The sequence below is a fragment of the Salvia hispanica genome, chromosome 5 (assembly GCF_023119035.1).
Source record: "Salvia hispanica cultivar TCC Black 2014 chromosome 5, UniMelb_Shisp_WGS_1.0, whole genome shotgun sequence".
NCBI classification, from domain to species: Eukaryota; Viridiplantae; Streptophyta; class Magnoliopsida; order Lamiales; family Lamiaceae; genus Salvia; species Salvia hispanica.
This window is the reverse complement of record NC_062969.1, coordinates 28,049,526-28,068,254: the sequence shown is the minus strand read 5'-3', so window position 1 is coordinate 28,068,254 and position 18,729 is coordinate 28,049,526. Positions and strand designations below refer to the sequence as shown.

General features: G+C 33.5%; 1 protein-coding gene and 1 long non-coding RNA gene across 8 annotated transcripts; both read left to right on the top strand.

Annotated features, from left to right (window-relative positions):
- The first annotated feature begins 155 nt into the window (after positions 1-155).
- On the top strand, positions 156-707 carry LOC125186448. The gene is made up of 2 exons (XR_007170448.1): positions 156-264; positions 343-707. It is a non-coding gene; the product is annotated as an uncharacterized LOC125186448 (long non-coding RNA).
- A 2,677-nt stretch (positions 708-3,384) lies between these two features.
- Positions 3,385-11,008, top strand: LOC125189097 (serine/threonine protein phosphatase 2A 55 kDa regulatory subunit B beta isoform). 7 transcript variants are annotated; one of them, XR_007170824.1, is made up of 15 exons: positions 3,386-3,843; positions 5,442-5,545; positions 5,635-5,733; positions 6,124-6,243; positions 6,665-6,874; positions 7,233-7,324; positions 8,204-8,322; positions 8,757-8,880; positions 9,095-9,218; positions 9,613-9,681; positions 9,766-9,857; positions 9,936-10,013; positions 10,098-10,168; positions 10,257-10,623; positions 10,692-11,008. XR_007170824.1 is itself a non-coding variant. In XM_048086295.1 (15 exons), exons 1-15 carry the CDS (start codon positions 3,726-3,728, stop codon positions 10,391-10,393), a joined length of 1,470 nt encoding a protein of 489 aa, XP_047942252.1. In that variant the 5' UTR covers positions 3,386-3,725; the 3' UTR covers positions 10,394-11,008. The 7 variants fall into 7 exon arrangements, 6 of the variants coding, with proteins under 6 accessions (XP_047942249.1, XP_047942252.1, XP_047942251.1 ...); XM_048086295.1 differs by having other exon boundaries at positions 6,665-6,713; positions 6,798-6,871; positions 10,257-11,008; XM_048086294.1 differs by having other exon boundaries at positions 6,665-6,713; positions 6,798-6,874; positions 10,257-11,008.
- Positions 11,009-18,729: the final 7,721 nt, after the last annotated feature.

Below are 18,729 nucleotides of genomic sequence, written 5' to 3'. Positions count from 1 at the left end.
CTATTATTGCTACCATTACAAATTCTAACAACTAGTATTTTATTTAGTAAGTCTATAAATTACTCTAACAATACTCCCTCCATTCCACAACAATGGAGTCATTTGCCATTTTTGTATGTTTAATACTCTCTCCGTCCGCGAATAGGAGTCTCGGTTGACCCTTTTCATCATTCCGCCATTAGGAGTCCCGGTTAGACATTTTATCTTGGGAGTATAAAAAATGATCCCACTGTTCCCTTATTGAAGATCTTTCTAGCATGGATAGTAAGAGTACCTTTTGTTCATCAATTTCGAGTTTATCTACACGATGATATCCTCTCACTTTTCCAACCATATGAACAGGTTGACCCCTTAGCATTTGTTCTAATGCCGCTTTCCAAATTCGAGAAGTTGTCTTCCTGGAAATCTGGAAATGTGATGAAGCTTCTTTCATAGCCCCTTTGGTCAGCACTCCATTATGGCTGTTCTTCATCAGGAACTGAGCAATGTTGTTCTTCATGTTGGTGCTTATAAATATGGACTGCCTCTGCTCTCCATCCATTGCTCAATGAAGAACTCTAGCTAAATTGAACTTGTATCTTTTGGATTTTGATTTTTGAGAAGTTATAGTTAACGACTGTATTTATAGGGAATTTCAATGACTGAAATTGAGTTTAAATTTCCCTCTTGAATTTTAAGAGGGGAAAATGAATTGAAACTTTCATTAAGTGTAATCTTCATTTTTGGATTAGGATTAATGAAATGGAATTCCTTTTTTGCCGCAATTTTTTGTTTGATTTCTGTGCACAAATTTTTAAACACCGCCACTTTTCATTTCAGCATAGTAGTTGTAATCTTAATGTTAGATTTCATTATGAATAAAACAAATAATAATATAAATGGGTCTCACATTCCACTATCACACACTTTAATTATTACACTCAAACTTTTCTTAAAACCCGCACCCGTCTCAATGAATATGGGATTGAAATGATGACTTTTCTTAATGCAAATTTTTTAAACACCGCCACTTTTCATTTCAGTCATGTTTATAAATGAATTTTGTTTATAATTCATTTATCTTTTTTATAAAAATCAACACATTTGTTCTTATTTATTTTACTCTCTCTTACTTTATTCTTTTTTTATCTCTCTACCTTTTTTTCATTATTTACTTTATTCTTCCTTTTACTTAACTCATTTAACACAATTTTTTTTTAATCTCCGTACCAAAAAAATATGTATCTATTATTATGGTACGGAGGGAGTATTATTAGTAGAATATGTGGGATGAATTACTCCATATCTTCTGAGCAAGCAAGGTAACACTATTCTGAAACTTGTTAGTGGGCCAAGTAAAGCCCAATCCGGAGTTGAGGGTTAAGTAGTACTTCCTCCGTCCCACCAGAATTTACACTCTTTCATTTTTAGTCCGTCTTATAAAAATATGCACTTTTTAATTTTAGAAACTCTTTTTTCTCATGAGATCTATTTCCACTAATAGTAATATTTTATTTACTTTTTCTCTCTAACTTTCTCCTACTTTATCAATTTGCATTAAAATCTGTGCCGCACCTAAGGTGCATTTCTTTGGAGAAGGAGGGAGTATTTCACAAATCACAACGAGCAAAATCATCATTATAATTATGAGAAATGTCACGATGCTGTTGTTCCAAAAAATGCAATTCCGAAGCAGTTAGTGATCCTCAAAACCTGCACACCGAAAGTTCAATAAACTGCCAATAATCCTATCACGAGGGCACGCTATAGTGTCCTTCATTGAACAAATATCAGCCATAACTCAATTTTAAGAATTCACATAATTTAACCACAATTTCTATAATAAGATTAGTCCCATTTTAATCATTTCATTAACAATATAATATTATAGAGTATTTATTAAAATCATACAGTAATAAACAATAGAATTTTCATAATTCAAATTCCTAAATTATAGTATATGCGAAATTCCTAAATTTGTAAATATTTTCTCTAGGATCTTGATCCATTGACATAGAGTAAAAAATTGAAAGAGGTGATTGAGAAATTGAAGGGAGGTAAATGACATTTGTGGTGTGATATTATAGAAGAAAAAAAGTCGGACCAATGGGACAAAAGTTATCAATAAAATTAAAAATTAAAAATATAATAGGAAATTGAACATAGGTCATTGCAAACCAGCCGAACAGGCTGGCTACCAGTCCCTCCCAAGGCTGGAATAGTGACTTTCTGAATGAAGGCTCTACTAAGAACGACAAAGAGTATCTTTCTTTTGTTAAAAAAAAAAATCTATAGCATTATTTAACTGAGTCGTCTTAACTTGGGATGGAGGAAATATTTAATACTCCTATAGTAAGTTATAAACACAGTAACTAACCTCTAGATTAGGGTTGGCAAATCGTATGTGTCGGGTCGTTATCATGTCGACACGATAATGACACGAACACGATAACAACAAACACGAACACGACCCGTTAAGAAAACCTCAAACACGAACACAAACACGACCCGCTACCCTCAGACACGAACACGACACGAACCACTTCGGGTCAACACGATACGATAACAACACGTATTGAAAAATGAGATTGTAAGAGTCATTTAATAAGTATTAAAAAATGAAAATAATAAGAATTAATAATATAAAAATATTATTTGTTAGCGGATAACACGAACACGACACGAACACGCATTGTTAACGGATAACACGAACCCGACACGAACACGACACGAAATTTTCGTGTCCTTAATGTGCCAACCCGATAAGGACACGAACCCAATAAACTCTGACCCAAACCCATTAATTTCGTGCCGGTTCATATTGTGTTATCGTGTCGGGTAAAAAATTGTCAGCCCTACTCTAGATAAAACAAACTCCTAAGTAACTAATTTTGTCTGTGCAAGTATAGGGTGAGAGTGAGATAAAAGTTTCATGGTCCAAGCTCCAAACATAAAAGAACAAAATATTAAACATGCGGAAAGTCGAGTTTTAACTGTATTAAAATTTTTATTTAATTGAAGAAAAATATAGTATTATTAGTAGGTAATTACTACAATATTTATTTAATTGGTAGTAATGGCTTCATTCGGGTTTTATTACAATATATTTCATCAATAGTATTTAGACAATGTCAACTTTTTGGCTACATGAGGAATAAATTGTTTGGAACATTATTTTATACTACTATTAGTAAAAAAAATTCTATAACTAGTAATACAATTTTTATTTTATCATTATGTTCAATGCGGCAAAAAGTTTGACGACATTCATATACTCTTAAACCAAAATATGAATAAAACTTTTGGTCTATTATTTTATTTATTTATGCAACTATCGAACTTATTGTTTTCACATTAAATAATGGTAAAAATCCGAATAGAGATAGAGAGTGCTTTCGCAGAAATTAAAATAATTGAAGCAGAATACATCGAAAAGCAAATTTAAGTTCCCAAATTTCTCCCCACAGTGTATACATACATACACATGAACATATACATTGGGAAATCTGAATCCTCCATTTTTATTGTACTAATCGATGCTGCATATCAACATACTCTGGAAAATGGCCGAATCTGAATCCAAATTTCCGCTGTTGCTGCTCCGATCTCCCTCAATCTCTCAGCTCTAAATCGCGTTTCATGATTTCTCAATGAAGTGAAAATCGGAGGGAGAAGAGATTTCAGCTGTTGTTTGTTATTTCGATTTTGTAGATTGCGTTCTGTTTTGTGTCGATTGTGGGGTAAGAATGGACAGTGGTGATGGTGGAGAGGTGGCATCAGCTGCGGCCGGTCCACCTACGCCGCTGGAATGGAAATTCTCTCAGGTCTTTGGTGAGCGAGCCGCCGGCGAAGAAGTACAGGAAGGTAAAAAAATATAATTTGATGAATACAAGAGTTTTTTGTTTGCTTTGGGGTCGGATCTTGTTGTTAGGGTTTTGGTTTATGTGAATTTGATCTGTCACTACCCGTTTAGTTACTTGATTTAGCAGGAAATATTGGTAATTGGTTGGGTTTTTGTGATTGATCTGTGTGGCAGTTTGATAATTAATTGCTCGAGAAGAATTAATGTTTAAGTGAGGTGAATTGAGTTCAGTGTTAGTATGCTTGTGTCGTTTCTCACTTACATGCTTTTCGAAGAAATTCTACGCTGTGGGTTTAGAACTATATATCGTTGTAATCTTTGTTTGATATCCCTTTTTTAAAGTGGAAGTTCTGCCGAATGTCCAACTCAGCAGCCCCAATGCAAGCATCTATATTTATGGGGTATTGGAGGGAGGCATGCTTTAGATATAGGTACATATGTAAATGTGCTCTGGGGGTTGAATATGTGCTGTCTACTGTTCTAGCGGTGCTGGCTTTTGTTTGGTTGACTAAAGTGATTCCAACATCTGTACTGGAGTTCTTTTTTCCAATATTCCTTAAGGCATAAATTGCAGCCAAGGCATGAAATACGCACTTCACTATATCCACAATATTCGATGAGTTGAAATGATCAAGGCCTTCCAAGTTTAGGGTGGCCTCTTTGGATTAATTTGAAATTCTGCATATCTGCATGGCATGCAGCATTAACCATGTTACATGGTGGCATATTACATTAGGACCAAATACCAAAAGAAAAATGAGTTGTTCCCAAGTAAAAGAGAACTTTATCTCTTTTTCTTGGTTACTTCATTTATTAAACGTTGTGGAATTAGGTTCTTGTCCATGTGGCAACATGCAACACACACATTGGATGATGCTTGACTAGAACTCTGATTCGAGGAGCAGTTTGATGTGAATGAAAGGGCTAGAGAATGAGTTGGCTGATGAATGATAACTATGCAATGCTAAATATTACTATTATTATTAGTTGTCATGATTGTTTTAATAAAATAATAATAAAAAAAATTTGCAATGCTAATTCTCGTCAGAACTCAGATTAGCTGATGAATATTAGTTATCTGAGATTTGAAACATGAATAATTTGGGCTTAAGAGGATTTCTTGTGATAAAACTTCAAGCATGCTGATTGAGTCTTCTAAAGAGCTTATTAGTTTGTCAAATATGCTAGTCCTGCATCAACATTGCTTAATCTTACTTTTTACTTTTAGTAGTAGTTTTTAAACTTAGACCAAACTTGTTGTGCAATGTGCATGTCACCTCTGCCTTTGAATTACTTCTGTTTATTTGTATATTTTTCTCAACTCGTACTACATCATGGTAAGCCTGATATTTGAGATGTACTCAAATTTTATAATCAAATATGTTGATCAGCTTCTTAATTTGCCCCAAGTTATTTACCAGATTTTCTTCTTTTATGGCTATATGCTACATTACCAAGAGATACAAATAGGATTAATAATTATCTCTATTATAAAAAATGAATTTACTGGTAACGACGTACAGTATTCGGATGTGTGCTTTCCTATTTTTGTCTCTTGTCTGACGGCTGTGTCTTAACATCTAATTGTTTCTTGTTGCAGTGGATATCATCTCTGCCATTGAGTTTGATAAAAGTGGCGACCATCTGGCTACTGGTGATCGTGGTGGAAGGGTGGTTTTATTTGAAAGGACTGATGCAAAAGAAGTGAGGCTGTGGGACTTAAAAGATTCTTTATGTTGATATGCTGAATTCTTGACTTAACTTTTTTGCTCTTTAATAAATCTAATTTTCAGCATGGTGGAAATCGAAGAGATTTAGAGAAGATGGACTACCAAGTCTCTCGACACCCAGAGTTTCGTTACAAAACTGAATTTCAGAGTCACGAACCCGAGGTATTTATTTGATTTTCAACACTTCTTCCTGTTGTTTCGCTTTACACCTTACTCATGCGATTATAAATAGTTTCCTTTTCAAATTATGGGTCTTGAGCATTTAATTATATTGTGAGTTTTCTGCTTTTAAATGTCACGAACCTGAGGTATTTATTTTATTTTTCAACAATTCTTCCGTTGTTTCGTTCTACACCTTACTCATGCGAATATAAATAGTTTCCTTCTTCAAATTATGGGTCTTGAACATTTGATTGAATTAGTGAATTTTCTGTTTTTAAATGTGTGTGTAGCAAATAAGCATCTCATTCTTGCTTCCTTTTTTTAACTTTTTTTTATCCTGAAAGGACTTCTTAATCATTATAACTTATGCATACATATATTTTTCTTCAGTTTGACTATCTAAAGAGTTTGGAGATTGAGGAGAAAATCAACAAGATCAGGTGGTGCCAGACAGCCAATGGTGCCGTCTTTCTCCTGTCAACTAATGACAAAACCATTAAGTTTTGGAAGGTGAGTGAGTCTTAAAATTCACGGTTTCATTTATAATCATTTTTTGCTAATATCTAATGCAGCCTTTTGTTTGCTGAGTTTCTTGTATAGATATTGGTTTGGATCTTTTGTTAGACTTTTCTTGGTGTTGTGTCTAAATTGGTTATTAAAGCTCAAGGAAAAAGGAACAAAGATTGAAGATTTGGATATTTTTCTATGAGAATTAAATATATACCGAACCTTGAACAATAATCATGGTGTTTAATATTGAAGATTCCTTCTCCCTACCCTAGGACCTCTCAACTTTCTTCTCTCAGGCTTGTATCTTGGTTGAATTGATTGTATGTAAGCCTGGATGATTCTTATTCCAATATAGACATTAGTAACTTATATTTTGTAATTTTTGTTGCATTATTTTAATTTCTTTGCCTTACCCTAACAGGTCCAAGAGAAGAAGATGAAGAAAATTTCAGAAATAAATGTAGACTCGGGTAAAGCTGCTGGAAACGGTGGTATTGCAAGTTCTAGTGTCTCTTCTAGTTCCAAAAAATTTCTTGCTAACGGCGACTGTTCAGATCCTTCTTACAATTCTTTGAGCAATGAGTTGTCCTTTCCACCTGGGGGGCTCCCCTCTCTACGATTGCCAGTGGTAGTTGTACTTAACTCATCTAGAGTTATACCAGTGGCATTAGGGATTCCATTAAAATTCTTTACTTTTTGATGTGCTCTGTTGAACATTATTTTTTAAAACTATCAATTTGTTCCCCCTTTTAGTTATATATGATCATGTCTCCTTTACATGTACTTGATCTGGTTTTGTGGTATGCTTGTGAATCATTTCATAACGACCTTTTTAAACAGATCATTGTTGATTGGTGGATCCTTATTGATGAATATTTTTCAAGGGTGGACTTATCAGTCGTAGTACCACATTGCATTCATACTTTTATGGACAGATCATCCACCTCCAAATGCTGACTGAGTTTTCCTATGACCTTTGACAATTGTAGGTCACAAGTGGTGAGACCAATCTTCTTGCAAGATGCAGGAGAGTATATGCTCATGCACACGATTACCATATCAATTCTATCTCAAATAACAGGTTGGAAACCTTTATTTTTTTCTTCGACAGTTGAAGTCTCTTTGCAGAAATCTGACAATGTTCACAGTTTGCTGCACATATTCTTTTGCATGCTCATCCTAGAAGTAGAATAGTTAGGACAATTTCATGTAAAGAAATTAGTAACATAACTGAGAGAGATAGATATGCCTTTTCTGAAAAGATACTCCCTCCGTCCCGCTTTAGCAGTCCCATTGACTTTTCTGCCCTCTTTTTGTAAAAATGATAAAAAATAGTTAAAGTGGAGAAATGGTAAAGTAAGAGAGACAATAATGTACATAAGACTCTTCTCTATATTATTCTCTCTCTTAATTTACCATTTCTCTTCTTTAACTATTTTTTTATCATTTTTACAACAAGAGGGCAGAAAAGTCAATGGGACTGCTAAAGCGGGACGGAGGGAGTATCAGTTTGTTAGAATATTTGTACAATAGCAGCTTTGAGATAATTCATAAACCATAGGAATATGAAAAGATATGACGCGTCTCATTACCCATTTAAAATGTGAATCATCTTACTCTGAGAAGGCTTATTTGATGAAAATGGTGAAAATAGTATGTTATTTACATAATCTTATTATATTAACAATATATATGTGACTGATTCATTTTGACTTCTTTAACTTTTTCAGATACATAATTTAGTAAATATAAGTAATGCATTTCTGATTTTGAAATTTATTTCCCTTCATTTGCCACATGATTACACGTTTAAGCTGTAACCTCAACCTCTAAATGCTGTGGATGCTGAACATATTTTGACTCTGTGGAACTGGAATGTGGTTACATTGTATATCCGTTTTTCTCCGATTCATTATGTTGTTAAAATGTACAATTTGTTTGTACTTGTTATTTTCTGCAGTGATGGTGAGACATTTATATCAGCTGATGATCTGCGAATAAATCTTTGGAACTTGGAAATAAGCAATCAAAGTTTCAATATAGTTGATGTGAAACCGACAAATATGGAGGATCTGACTGGTAAAATATTATCTGTATTTTGTTTTTTTTTCTTTATTTCTTTATTATCTTTTATTTTTGGAGGGGGAGAGGTAAGTTGTAGGGGAGTTGGTATGGGTAAGGCATTTATTTCCCCCTCATCTATGTCCAATGGAATATGTGGTTCCCAGTGCTTTCAGTGCATGCATAAGATTTCTTCTAGTCAATGGTTTATTGTTATAATTTAGTTCGAGTTAGAGAAGACTGAAAAAGGGCTAACACTGATATTTGCATCTAACACTTTCCTGTAATTTCAGTTATGTTTACTTTTTAATGTGACGGATCTCTTAAATCCGGAAAAAAGTAGTTTATCGGGTCGGAGTTGTCTTATCTCATTCAATGGATATGGTGACTTGAATCATCACAAACTTTTATAGCTAAGTGCTTTGATTGGTTCTTTTTGTTACATATTGCAGAGGTGATAACATCAGCAGAATTCCATCCCACTCACTGCAACATGTTAGCATATAGTAGTTCAAAAGGATCAATTCGTCTTATTGATTTGCGACAATCTGCACTGTGCGATTCACATTCTAAAATGTAAGCTCTTTGATAACCATTTGTGTTTTAGGCACCTCCTGATACGTAATTTGTATCTCCTGATTCTCCTTTAATACTGAAGGACAATAAATTAAATGTTGCATGGATATGAGACTTTTATTTCTCTATATTTTCCAGAACACTTTTGTTTAGCTCCATCGTAATACTCCTTTTCACTTTTGTTGGATAAGATAATAATTTTCATTCATAACAGATTTGAGGAGCAGGAGGCACCTGGCTCGAGATCATTTTTCACTGAGATTATTGCTTCAATTTCAGATGTTAAGTTTGCCAGGGATGGCAGATATTTACTGAGTCGTGACTACATGTCCCTTAAGGTTCCAACTTTTGTATATTTGTGCACTTTGTTTGTTGCAAATCCTTAAACTGGTCAGAGTGCTTAAGTGATTTTCATTTGGACTCATCTGCCTACTGCAGATCAATTTAGGAAACTATAGTGAATGATTTAATATTGTCATCATTAGAATTTGCTCTTGGCTAGACTGGGTTGGATAGTTAGATGTTATTTGCTTGCTTAAGTTCAATCCGGAAGGGGAAAATGCATGAACATATGCTTTTCTTAAACAATGATCCATCATTATTTCATCAATTTGCTGATGGAATTTCTTGGGTCTGCATTTATGATGATGAGATATATAACTGTTGCTATGCTTCAACAATTTCTGGTAGTTCCTAATTGATCTTTCACTGATAGATATGATTTGGTTGCAGCTATGGGATGTTAACATGGATTCTGGTCCAGTGGCAACCTTCCAGGTTCACGAGTATTTGAGACCAAAGGTGAACTACTTTTCATAACTCTTTTTCCTGAAATGTTTGTACGAACACTCCGAGGTGATTAAAATTTACTTTGACAATGCCTAGCTCTGTGACTTGTACGAAAATGATTCCATCTTTGATAAGTTTGAATGCTGCCTAAGTGGTGATGGTCTTCGAGTGGCTACTGGTTCATACAGGTGCGTCCTAGTTTTCTTTAGTTCCATCATAGTTATTATTGGTTCTTCTCACTCTAACCGAAGGATAAAAAATGTCAGCAATCTATTTCGTATATTTGGCTGTGCTCAGGGAAGCACTGAGGCAACTACTCTAGAAGCAAGTAAAAACCCAATGAGGTAACATAATCTCATGACTGTCCAATCTCTGTTTCTGTTGAAAAATCCTTGCTTATTGCTAGATATTGCTCCATTGCCTTTCAGAAGGCAGGTCCAGACCCCTGCTAGGCCTACCAGATCCCTGACCAGTAGCATCAGCCGTGTCGTGAGGCGAGGTGTGACATTTTTTCTTGTCTATTGTTACCTACATTCGCTTCATTTTTTTGTTTCCCAACTGAAGAAAGTTAATGAAATATGTTGCAGGTGCTGAAAGTCCGGGAGCTGATGCCAACGGGAACTCGTTCGATTTCACTACTAAGCTGCTCCACCTAGCATGGCACCCATCAGAAAACTCTATTGCTTGTGCTGCCGCAAATAGCCTGTACATGTATTATGCATAGTCAGTCCAAATTTGATGCTCGGTAAACATTTTTGGGTTGCTACTGGAGGAACACGCTTCTTTCAGCAACATGCGGCTTTGACCAATGTTACCTTGAAGTGCTTCATAAACGTTTACCACTGACTGAGCATGTCGGGTTCCAGAAATGGAAGTGGTGTTTTTGCAAGCAGCAGAGAAACATAACTATTTTATCCATCTTCACCCTTTTGCTGCGTCGCGCCCATCATATTCGTCTGTTTTTTTTTTCTTTACTCTCTCACAAGTCACAGCAAACGAATAGATGTTGTTATTTGTGCCAGGTAGCTAATGGGAAGGAATGTGGTTGTACGCTTGTAGCTCTCCCACAAAACGGAAACTAAAGATGCCGTATATTGTCTCTAGTTCTAAGGTACATGTAGTTTCTTCTTACTCCAAAAATCATGATGCTGCTAACTTTGCAGGCCATTAAGCTTTATTAACTTCCATGGGTAGCTTAATACTTTTCACATCAATCTATCTTAGGATGCTTTTTAGCCCTTTTCTTCAGCTATAGAATACTATTTCATTGGATATTTTCGCTTGTAAAAGTATTGAATCTTGGATTATAGTATTAATTTGTAAATTATTTTCCATTTCATCTTAAAATGCCCTTCAGTTTCTTACATGCTTTTAAACCCAGCAAAATGTGTGATATGATTGATCATTAGGTATGTTACCCCTTAATATCATTAATGGATTGTGATTTCGTTTTCTGGAAAGTTGTGCTTTTTCTAAACTAGTATAGCACGGTCCATTTTATTTTCTTCAAAATATAAAATATTGATTTGAAATAAAAAATAATATTATTATATGAGTTAAAATCATACATTGTTATAATTATTTGACCTTTCAAATAATAAAAATAATTTTAATTGATATATTAATTTGTAATTAAAACAACATTATTTTAAAATTTTTCAAAACTACCATTTTATATATGTATATATAGATATAGGTTTGTGTTAAAATGACAACCACCCTTAAAATGACAACGTGACAACGCTTATACAGCAACATTATTATAGATTGCTTTGTCTAACGTGTTGGATATTGCTTGTTTAAGAAAAATTCTTACATTTAAAGACCATGTCAAAAATTCTTTGCCCGTCTTTTTTGGTTTTTTTTTTTTTTTTTTCGTTTTTTTTTGCCACGTGGCAGCTTATTATTCGTCCACGTGTACAAATGATTGGCTAGAAATGGTGGTATGGTGTTATTTTAAGGGGTGGTGGCACCCTAACATGCCCCTATAGATATATTCTAAATATCCAACAATAATAATTATTTTATAAAATTATTTCAAAAATAAAATTTATTTCGACTCATCCATTTTATTTTCTTCAAAATATAAAATATTGATTTGAAATAAAATAATAATATTATTATATGGGATAAAATCATACATTGTTATAATTATTTGAACTTTCAAATAATAAAAATAATTTTAATTGATATACTAATTTATAATTAAAACAACATTATTTTAAAATTTTCCAAAACTACCATTTTATATATGTATATATAGATATATTCTAAATATCCAACAATAATAATTATTTTATAAAATTATTTCAAAAATAAGAACATTTTTTTTAAATGACTAAAATATACTACCAAAAAACTGAAAATCCCCAACATTGGTAGCATATGAAATGTAAAATTAATTTAAGATATTGTTTATCAAAAGCTATAATTTAAGATTGCACCGGTGAGACACTTCTTAGTCGAGCTTCATTTTATTGCAATATAGTGACCCTATACACTAAAAACCCAAACCCTGAAACTTAAATCATAAACCCTTAACTTTAAAATATACTCATCATGACCGACAAATGAGCCAAATATCAATAAAATTCTCCCTCTGTCCCACTTCAATTTTACTCTGTTGATCACATATTCTATTTTGGGGGTTTAAGATCTGTATTCGATATTCGATATCTTACACTTGGTCGGCCTACTTGATAATTATTAGAAATGGGCCACTCACCCCTTAAAAGGCCTCATAAGGGGGAGGGTTATCCACACTTATATAGATTAGATTGGATCATCACCAAGTCGATGTGGGACAGAATTGAGAGAATTTAACACGCCCCCTCACGTGTGGGCCGGAAAGGACATCGGTCTTCCATCACGTGGGTAGGCAATGCAAGAGATAAGAGAGAACCATCATCGATGTGGGCCGGAAAGGACATCGGTCTTCCACTCGTGAGGTAGATAAGAAATAAAGAGAAATCTATCATCGACTTGGGCCCGCTCGATACCATATTAGAAATGGGCCACTCAGCCACTTAAAAGGCCTCATAAGGGGAGGATTATCCACACTTATATAGAGAAGCTAGGATCATCACCAAGCCGATGTGGGACAAAGATTTGGAGAATTTAACACGCCCCCTCATGTGTGGTCCGGAATGACACATCGGACTTCCATCACGTGGGTAGGCAAGAGAAGAGATAAAGAGATAAACCATCATCGACTTGGGCCCTGCTCTGATACCATATTAGAAATGAGCCACTCACCCCTTAAAAGGCCTCATAAGGGGGAGGGTTATCCACACTTATATAGATTAGATTGGATCATCACCAAGTCGATGTGGGACAGAATTGAGAGAATTTAACACGCCCCCTCACGTGTGGGCCGGAAAGGACATCGGTCTTCCACTCGTGAGGTAGATAAGAAATAAAGAGAAATCCATCATCGACTTGGGCCCGCTCGATACCATATTAGAAATGGGCCACTCACCCCTTAAAAGGCCTCATAAGGGGGAGGATTATCCACACTTATATAGAGAAGCTAGGATCATCACCAAGCCGATGTGGGACAAAGATTTGGAGAATTTAACACGCCCCCTCACGTGTGGGCCGGAATGACACATCGGATTTCCATCACGTGGGTAGGCAAGAGAAGAGATAAAGAGATAAACCATTATCGACTTGGGCCCTACTCTGATACCATATTAGAAATGGGTCACTCACCCCTTAAAAGGCCTCATAAGGGGGAGGGTTATCCACACTTATATAGATTAGATTGGATCATCACCAAGTCGATGTGGGACAGAATTGAGAGAATTTAACAATAATCCTTACTGATAGTAGAGTTTTTTTTTTACCTAAAGCTTGGTTGTAAATCTATAACTAAAGAATTGTCTTAAATAAATGACCATCATCAATTTTAATGTTTAAGATTTGATAAGCCAATATCATCTATGTTGTTTTGCTTTAAAAACTTTTTGTTTTTTTTTCAATTTTTACTAACTCATAATGTTAAAAAGTGACCATCATCTAGATTATATTTCTCTAACGTTTTAATTAATTCATGAAAAAATAAAAATACAAAAACTATATTGTATTGTTAAAAACTCAACCACTTTTCTCAATTTTTATATTAGATATGTAAAGATTTTCAGAAGCTCCAATGAAATGGATTTAGCAATTTCCTCTTGTGCAGAAGCCGTTTTCGGTTGTAAAGATTTTAGTTGTTTTTCCATTGTCTGTGTTCTGGAGAAAAAAAATCAGTACTAAAAGTAAACTAAATACTTAAAGAATTGTAATGGTTATTAAAAACTTATTCATATCACAAAACGTTACAAAACCCATAACACCTCTTAATTAATTAACCAATCATATATAAGTTTAAAACTATTTTAGTGCTATAGCTAATGTTGTGATTGGGATTTCTATCAGTTATATTAATACGTTCAATAGATAGTTCCTAAGATATGTTAAAATATAAGGATCCTATTTTAAAATATTTTCGCTCATTTATCACCAAAAATCTTTTCAGTTTCCCTTATTTATCATAAAAACTCTACTAAACTTTTCACTTTTTCTAAATGATTTAAGGAGTATTGGCAACTTTGTTTATTGGTAAAATTCAACCCTAGTATCTCAATAAGTTGATTGCGTAGGAATATTAATGTAAAAGTTGGATAAATAATGCTTATTATATGGCAATTAGTACTGCATAACAATGCATTGAATATTAGCATTAATATAATTATAACAGTTACAAATAAAGTGGAATTAAGGTAATTCAATAAATTTGTTAATTGCATTTTTCATTATTATTATTATGCAGTAATTCCTATCAACCGATTAGACTTTTTTTACCATTGAAATGTCTCAATACATGATTGCATATTAAGTAGAAAATGAATTTCCATCACTATTGTGCATTAAATGCACACAATTCTTACAAAACATACTCGTCCAATTTTGGTTTGTTTTTAGGATTTCCTATTTCATCTTAAAAAATTACAACAACTATGTTGATTGTTGAGTTCTACAATTTTTCGCACAACGGAATATTTTTTAAAACACATTAATTTCAATTTTGTGAGTTTTGTGAAAAAACTAAAATTAATGCCATTGTAAAACTTTTGAATACATATATAATTGAATATAATCATCTATACATGTATCAAAAGGTGGAAACATTTATACTAATGCCATTTTAATTAAAACTAAATTACCAATAATTAATACTCTAAACAGTGAGCTCATTAACAATCCATATTCCTCAATTTTAATTTTATTCCTATTGTCATCACACTCCACCAAAGTGCTTCGCATGAAAAAAAAAAAGATAACTGCTTTTAAAGTCACCAACTTTCCATGAATTTCGGTTTTTCCCACGAACTTTAAAAAGTTCGTGTAATCTCATAAACTTTATTGTTGGTTGTCATTTTCCCATATCAGGTTTTCTGGTCTGATTCAAACTGTTCTTTTCCTATTAAATCAATGTCCAAATTCTTTTATCTTACTATCGTTATCTTCGTCTTTGAAATAGCTTCGCGTGGGTACCTTGTACGCCTCAATCGGAACTCGGATGAAGAAGTTATGGTCATTATGATAGTACAAGGTCGCACAAAGGTTGCAACCTTCATCAAATGAATCATCTAAATTCTCTATATATTACTCCATTTTTTCAGAAAAACTGTTGTTTTTAGTTTAAGTTTTAATATGGTCCGCTTAGTAAGTTAGGATTCAGCTAAAATATAAATACTTGGAAAATAATACTGTACATTATTTTTGTAAAATGGAAAAATGACTCCGACCGTGAGACCAAAAAATAAAGCAAATTTCCATCAAACAAAACAAAATAACCCTAAAGAATGTATAATTACCACTTCTCCTAATGAGATTTAAGATATTGTTTATCAAAAGCTATAATTTAAGATTGCACTGGTGAGACACTTCCTAGTCGAGCTTCATTTCATTGCAATATAGTGACCCTATACACTAAAAACCCAAACCTTGAAACCTAAATCCTAAACCCTTAACTTTAAAATATACTCATCATGACCAACAAATGAGTCAAATATCAATAAAATTCTTTCTCCGTCTCAGTTCAATTTTACTTTGTTGATTACTTATTCTATTTTGGGGGTTTTAGATCTGTATTCGATATCTTACACTGGGTCGGCCTACTTGATATTCCTTACTGATCGTAGAGGTTTTTTTACCTGAATCTTGGCCTAAATCTGTTTATATGCCATGTCCAGAAAGTGCTTTACAATAGAGCTATATGAATGGTAAACAAAAAAAAAATCTTGCTTGCATTCATCCAAGCATCTATTCACCCAATGGTATTATTTATTGAAGCCGAAGTAGTGTTTTGTTGAAGCTATACTTGTATTCTATCTAATCAAATAATTGTGTTTCACAGTTTAAGGAATGTAATAGAAGGAATGGAATACATATAACAAAGCTAAAAAATGAAATGCAAAGCTAGTCATTTTTTTTTCTACCACGGTCATGAGCCCATGACAATTTTAATTAACAGAATTGGTATTTATAGAAAATTTAATAGCTTTTGCCATTCTAATTCGGTAATCCATTTTACATTCTTCTCTATTGACACTTAGTGACCCCAATTATAATTTATTATAGATTGAAGTAGTAATAAATGGCATATAAATTTTTAACCGTTCTCAATGGAAGATTTTGTTTAATCTGAACCAAATGTGTGTAGAAGTTCAACCACTTCCCATATTGTTAGGTTTCAAACTAAAATTGGCCGCAGAGGCTTAGCGCAGTTGGTTTCGGGGGATTAAAAAATAGTTTTAATTAAATTGTAATTTTTAAAATGAAAATGGTAGTTTTGTAAATATCTCCAAGCCTCCCCTTTTATAGATTTATAGATTAATTCATAATCAATTTTTATATTTCAACATAGAAACTGTCGAATGAATTTAAAATTGTGCTTTCTGAAATTTCATGAATTCAAGTGAAAGATTAATAGTTTTTTTTAATTGCATTTACCTCCTTTGCACAAAATTATTATTCAAAATGTCCTAAAACTCCCTTTTTATATATGTATAGATGTGTTACAATGTGAGCAGTAACATTTTTTGGTGGTAATGGATTATGACTAAGCTATATTTTTATGGGAAAATGTCTACTCAATTTTGGGATATATTGTTGTTTTTATCTGCATGTGCACATATGCCATCAAAAAGTGAAACACGAGAAATTTTATTATGAAAAAATCAAATCCACCATCCATTTTGATTTCCCATTTTTATGTTTATTCATGTTTTCCGATTTGCCAGAAGCTTGATTTTAGGTATTTAGGAACATTATTCAAATAGTGTGGCTTGGTGTCTAGTCAGTCGCACCTTTTTTTCAATAGAGTCTAGTGCGACATGCAACTTGTATCTAATTTTCAAATGTGATCGAACACCAAAACAATTATTGATATATGACATCAATATTTTTCGAATTTGTGTTAATATTTTATATTCAGATGTGTTTGTTCATCATTCAAGTAGATCACTCTTACAACAAGTTTCTTGTTGCTGCAGCTTACAACGTGCGAACGTTCGTTTTACCTTCATCATACTATTTGTCAAGTCTTATTCATATTACTTACTCTCTTTGTCCCACCGCAAGTAATAAACTTTTCATTTGGGTTGTTTAATTGCAAGTGATTGATTTATTTTTTGGCAAAACACAACACATTTTTTCTATTTTACTTTATTATTATCTTTTTTCTTACTTTTATTTTGCTTTATCTTTTCTACTTTTTCATCTCTCTTGCCTTATTCTCTACATTTAACTCAATAATAATCATTTTCTTAAATCCCGCGCCCAATAGAAACCAAGCATATACTACCTCTGTCATAAAAAAAAATTACACTAACTTTACCATTTTGGATGGTCTTAAAAAATTAGATCAAATCTAAATATGGAAAGTTTTTAACAAATTATATATCACTAATAATGTGGATTCTATAATCTACTAACACTATTTTCATTAGTTTTCCCTTGTCCCATCTCTTTCTTAATTTACTAATCTACTATATCATTTACAAGTTTGTTTATTCGTTAAGGATGAAGGAAGTATTTAGTGTATTTAAATGTCTATTGTACACCCTCCGTTTTATGATAGTAGAGACATTTCTTTTTTAAAAACTGAAAGTAGAACGTAACACTAAACATATTTGAACAAGAAAATGTTAACTATGGAAGTGTTGTGTTGAGCACAAAAGAGTACTTAAATATAGAAAACACGAACTAAAAACTCAAGTGTTTGAAGAACAAAAGGTTTCTAAACAATAGGTTTGTAAACAGGTGGATCTGAGATTTGGAACATATAGCGATCGGGGGAAAGCGGAAGGGATCACCTACAACAAACCCTAAAACAAATTCTAAAACACACTCACAACAAAATAAAATAATCTTGTAAATATGAGCAATTTTGATAAGTGTTGGTGGGGTCTATTTTATTTTGTTGTGAGTGTGTTTTAGGATTTGTTGTAGGTTCTCACTGTTGAAGGCGTTGAGTGAGTTGTTGCACTTATCTCCTCAAATAATCCAACTTACTATGGAGCCGCGGGATCTTCGGCATTTGGCCTACGTCTATGACATCCAACCATAACTAAAACTCTCATACCACGTTAACATCATGAAAGTATGGTGAATTGGGAGATGATACAAGGAACCACTCAAAAGAAACACTCACAACTCAAACGAATCCACCTAAGAATTCAGAGCAAAAAGTAAGAAGAATCATCTTCTCAAACAAGCACGGCCTGAAGTAAGTTTCTGGCCGACTGTTTCAACCTCAACGTCGATGCTTCCAAAATCCAGGCAATGACCAAGTGGCCTATGCCAACCACGATCAAGCAGCTTCGCGGATTTTTGGGTCTTACAGGTTACTATCGTCGGTTCGTCAGTCAATATACCATGATCGCTGCCCCGTTGATGGAACTTCTAAAAAAGGACAATTTCCATTGGACCGCGAAGGACACTACAAGCTTTGAAAATTTGAAAAAGGCCATGACGACGGCCCTGGTTCTCTGCCTCCCCGACTTCATCAAA

Bases quoted from the DNA above. Each gene is read 5' to 3' on its own strand.
- LOC125189097 (XM_048086290.1), top strand. From the start codon at position 3,726: ATGGACAGTGGTGATGGTGGAGAGGTGGCATCAGCTGCGGCCGGTCCA. The intron at 8,323-8,756 runs GTAAAATATTAT...TACATATTGCAG, and splicing joins AAATATGGAGGATCTGACTG to AGGTGATAACATCAGCAGAA. The intron at 9,858-9,935 runs GTGCGTCCTAGT...AAAAAATGTCAG, and splicing joins GTGGCTACTGGTTCATACAG to CAATCTATTTCGTATATTTG.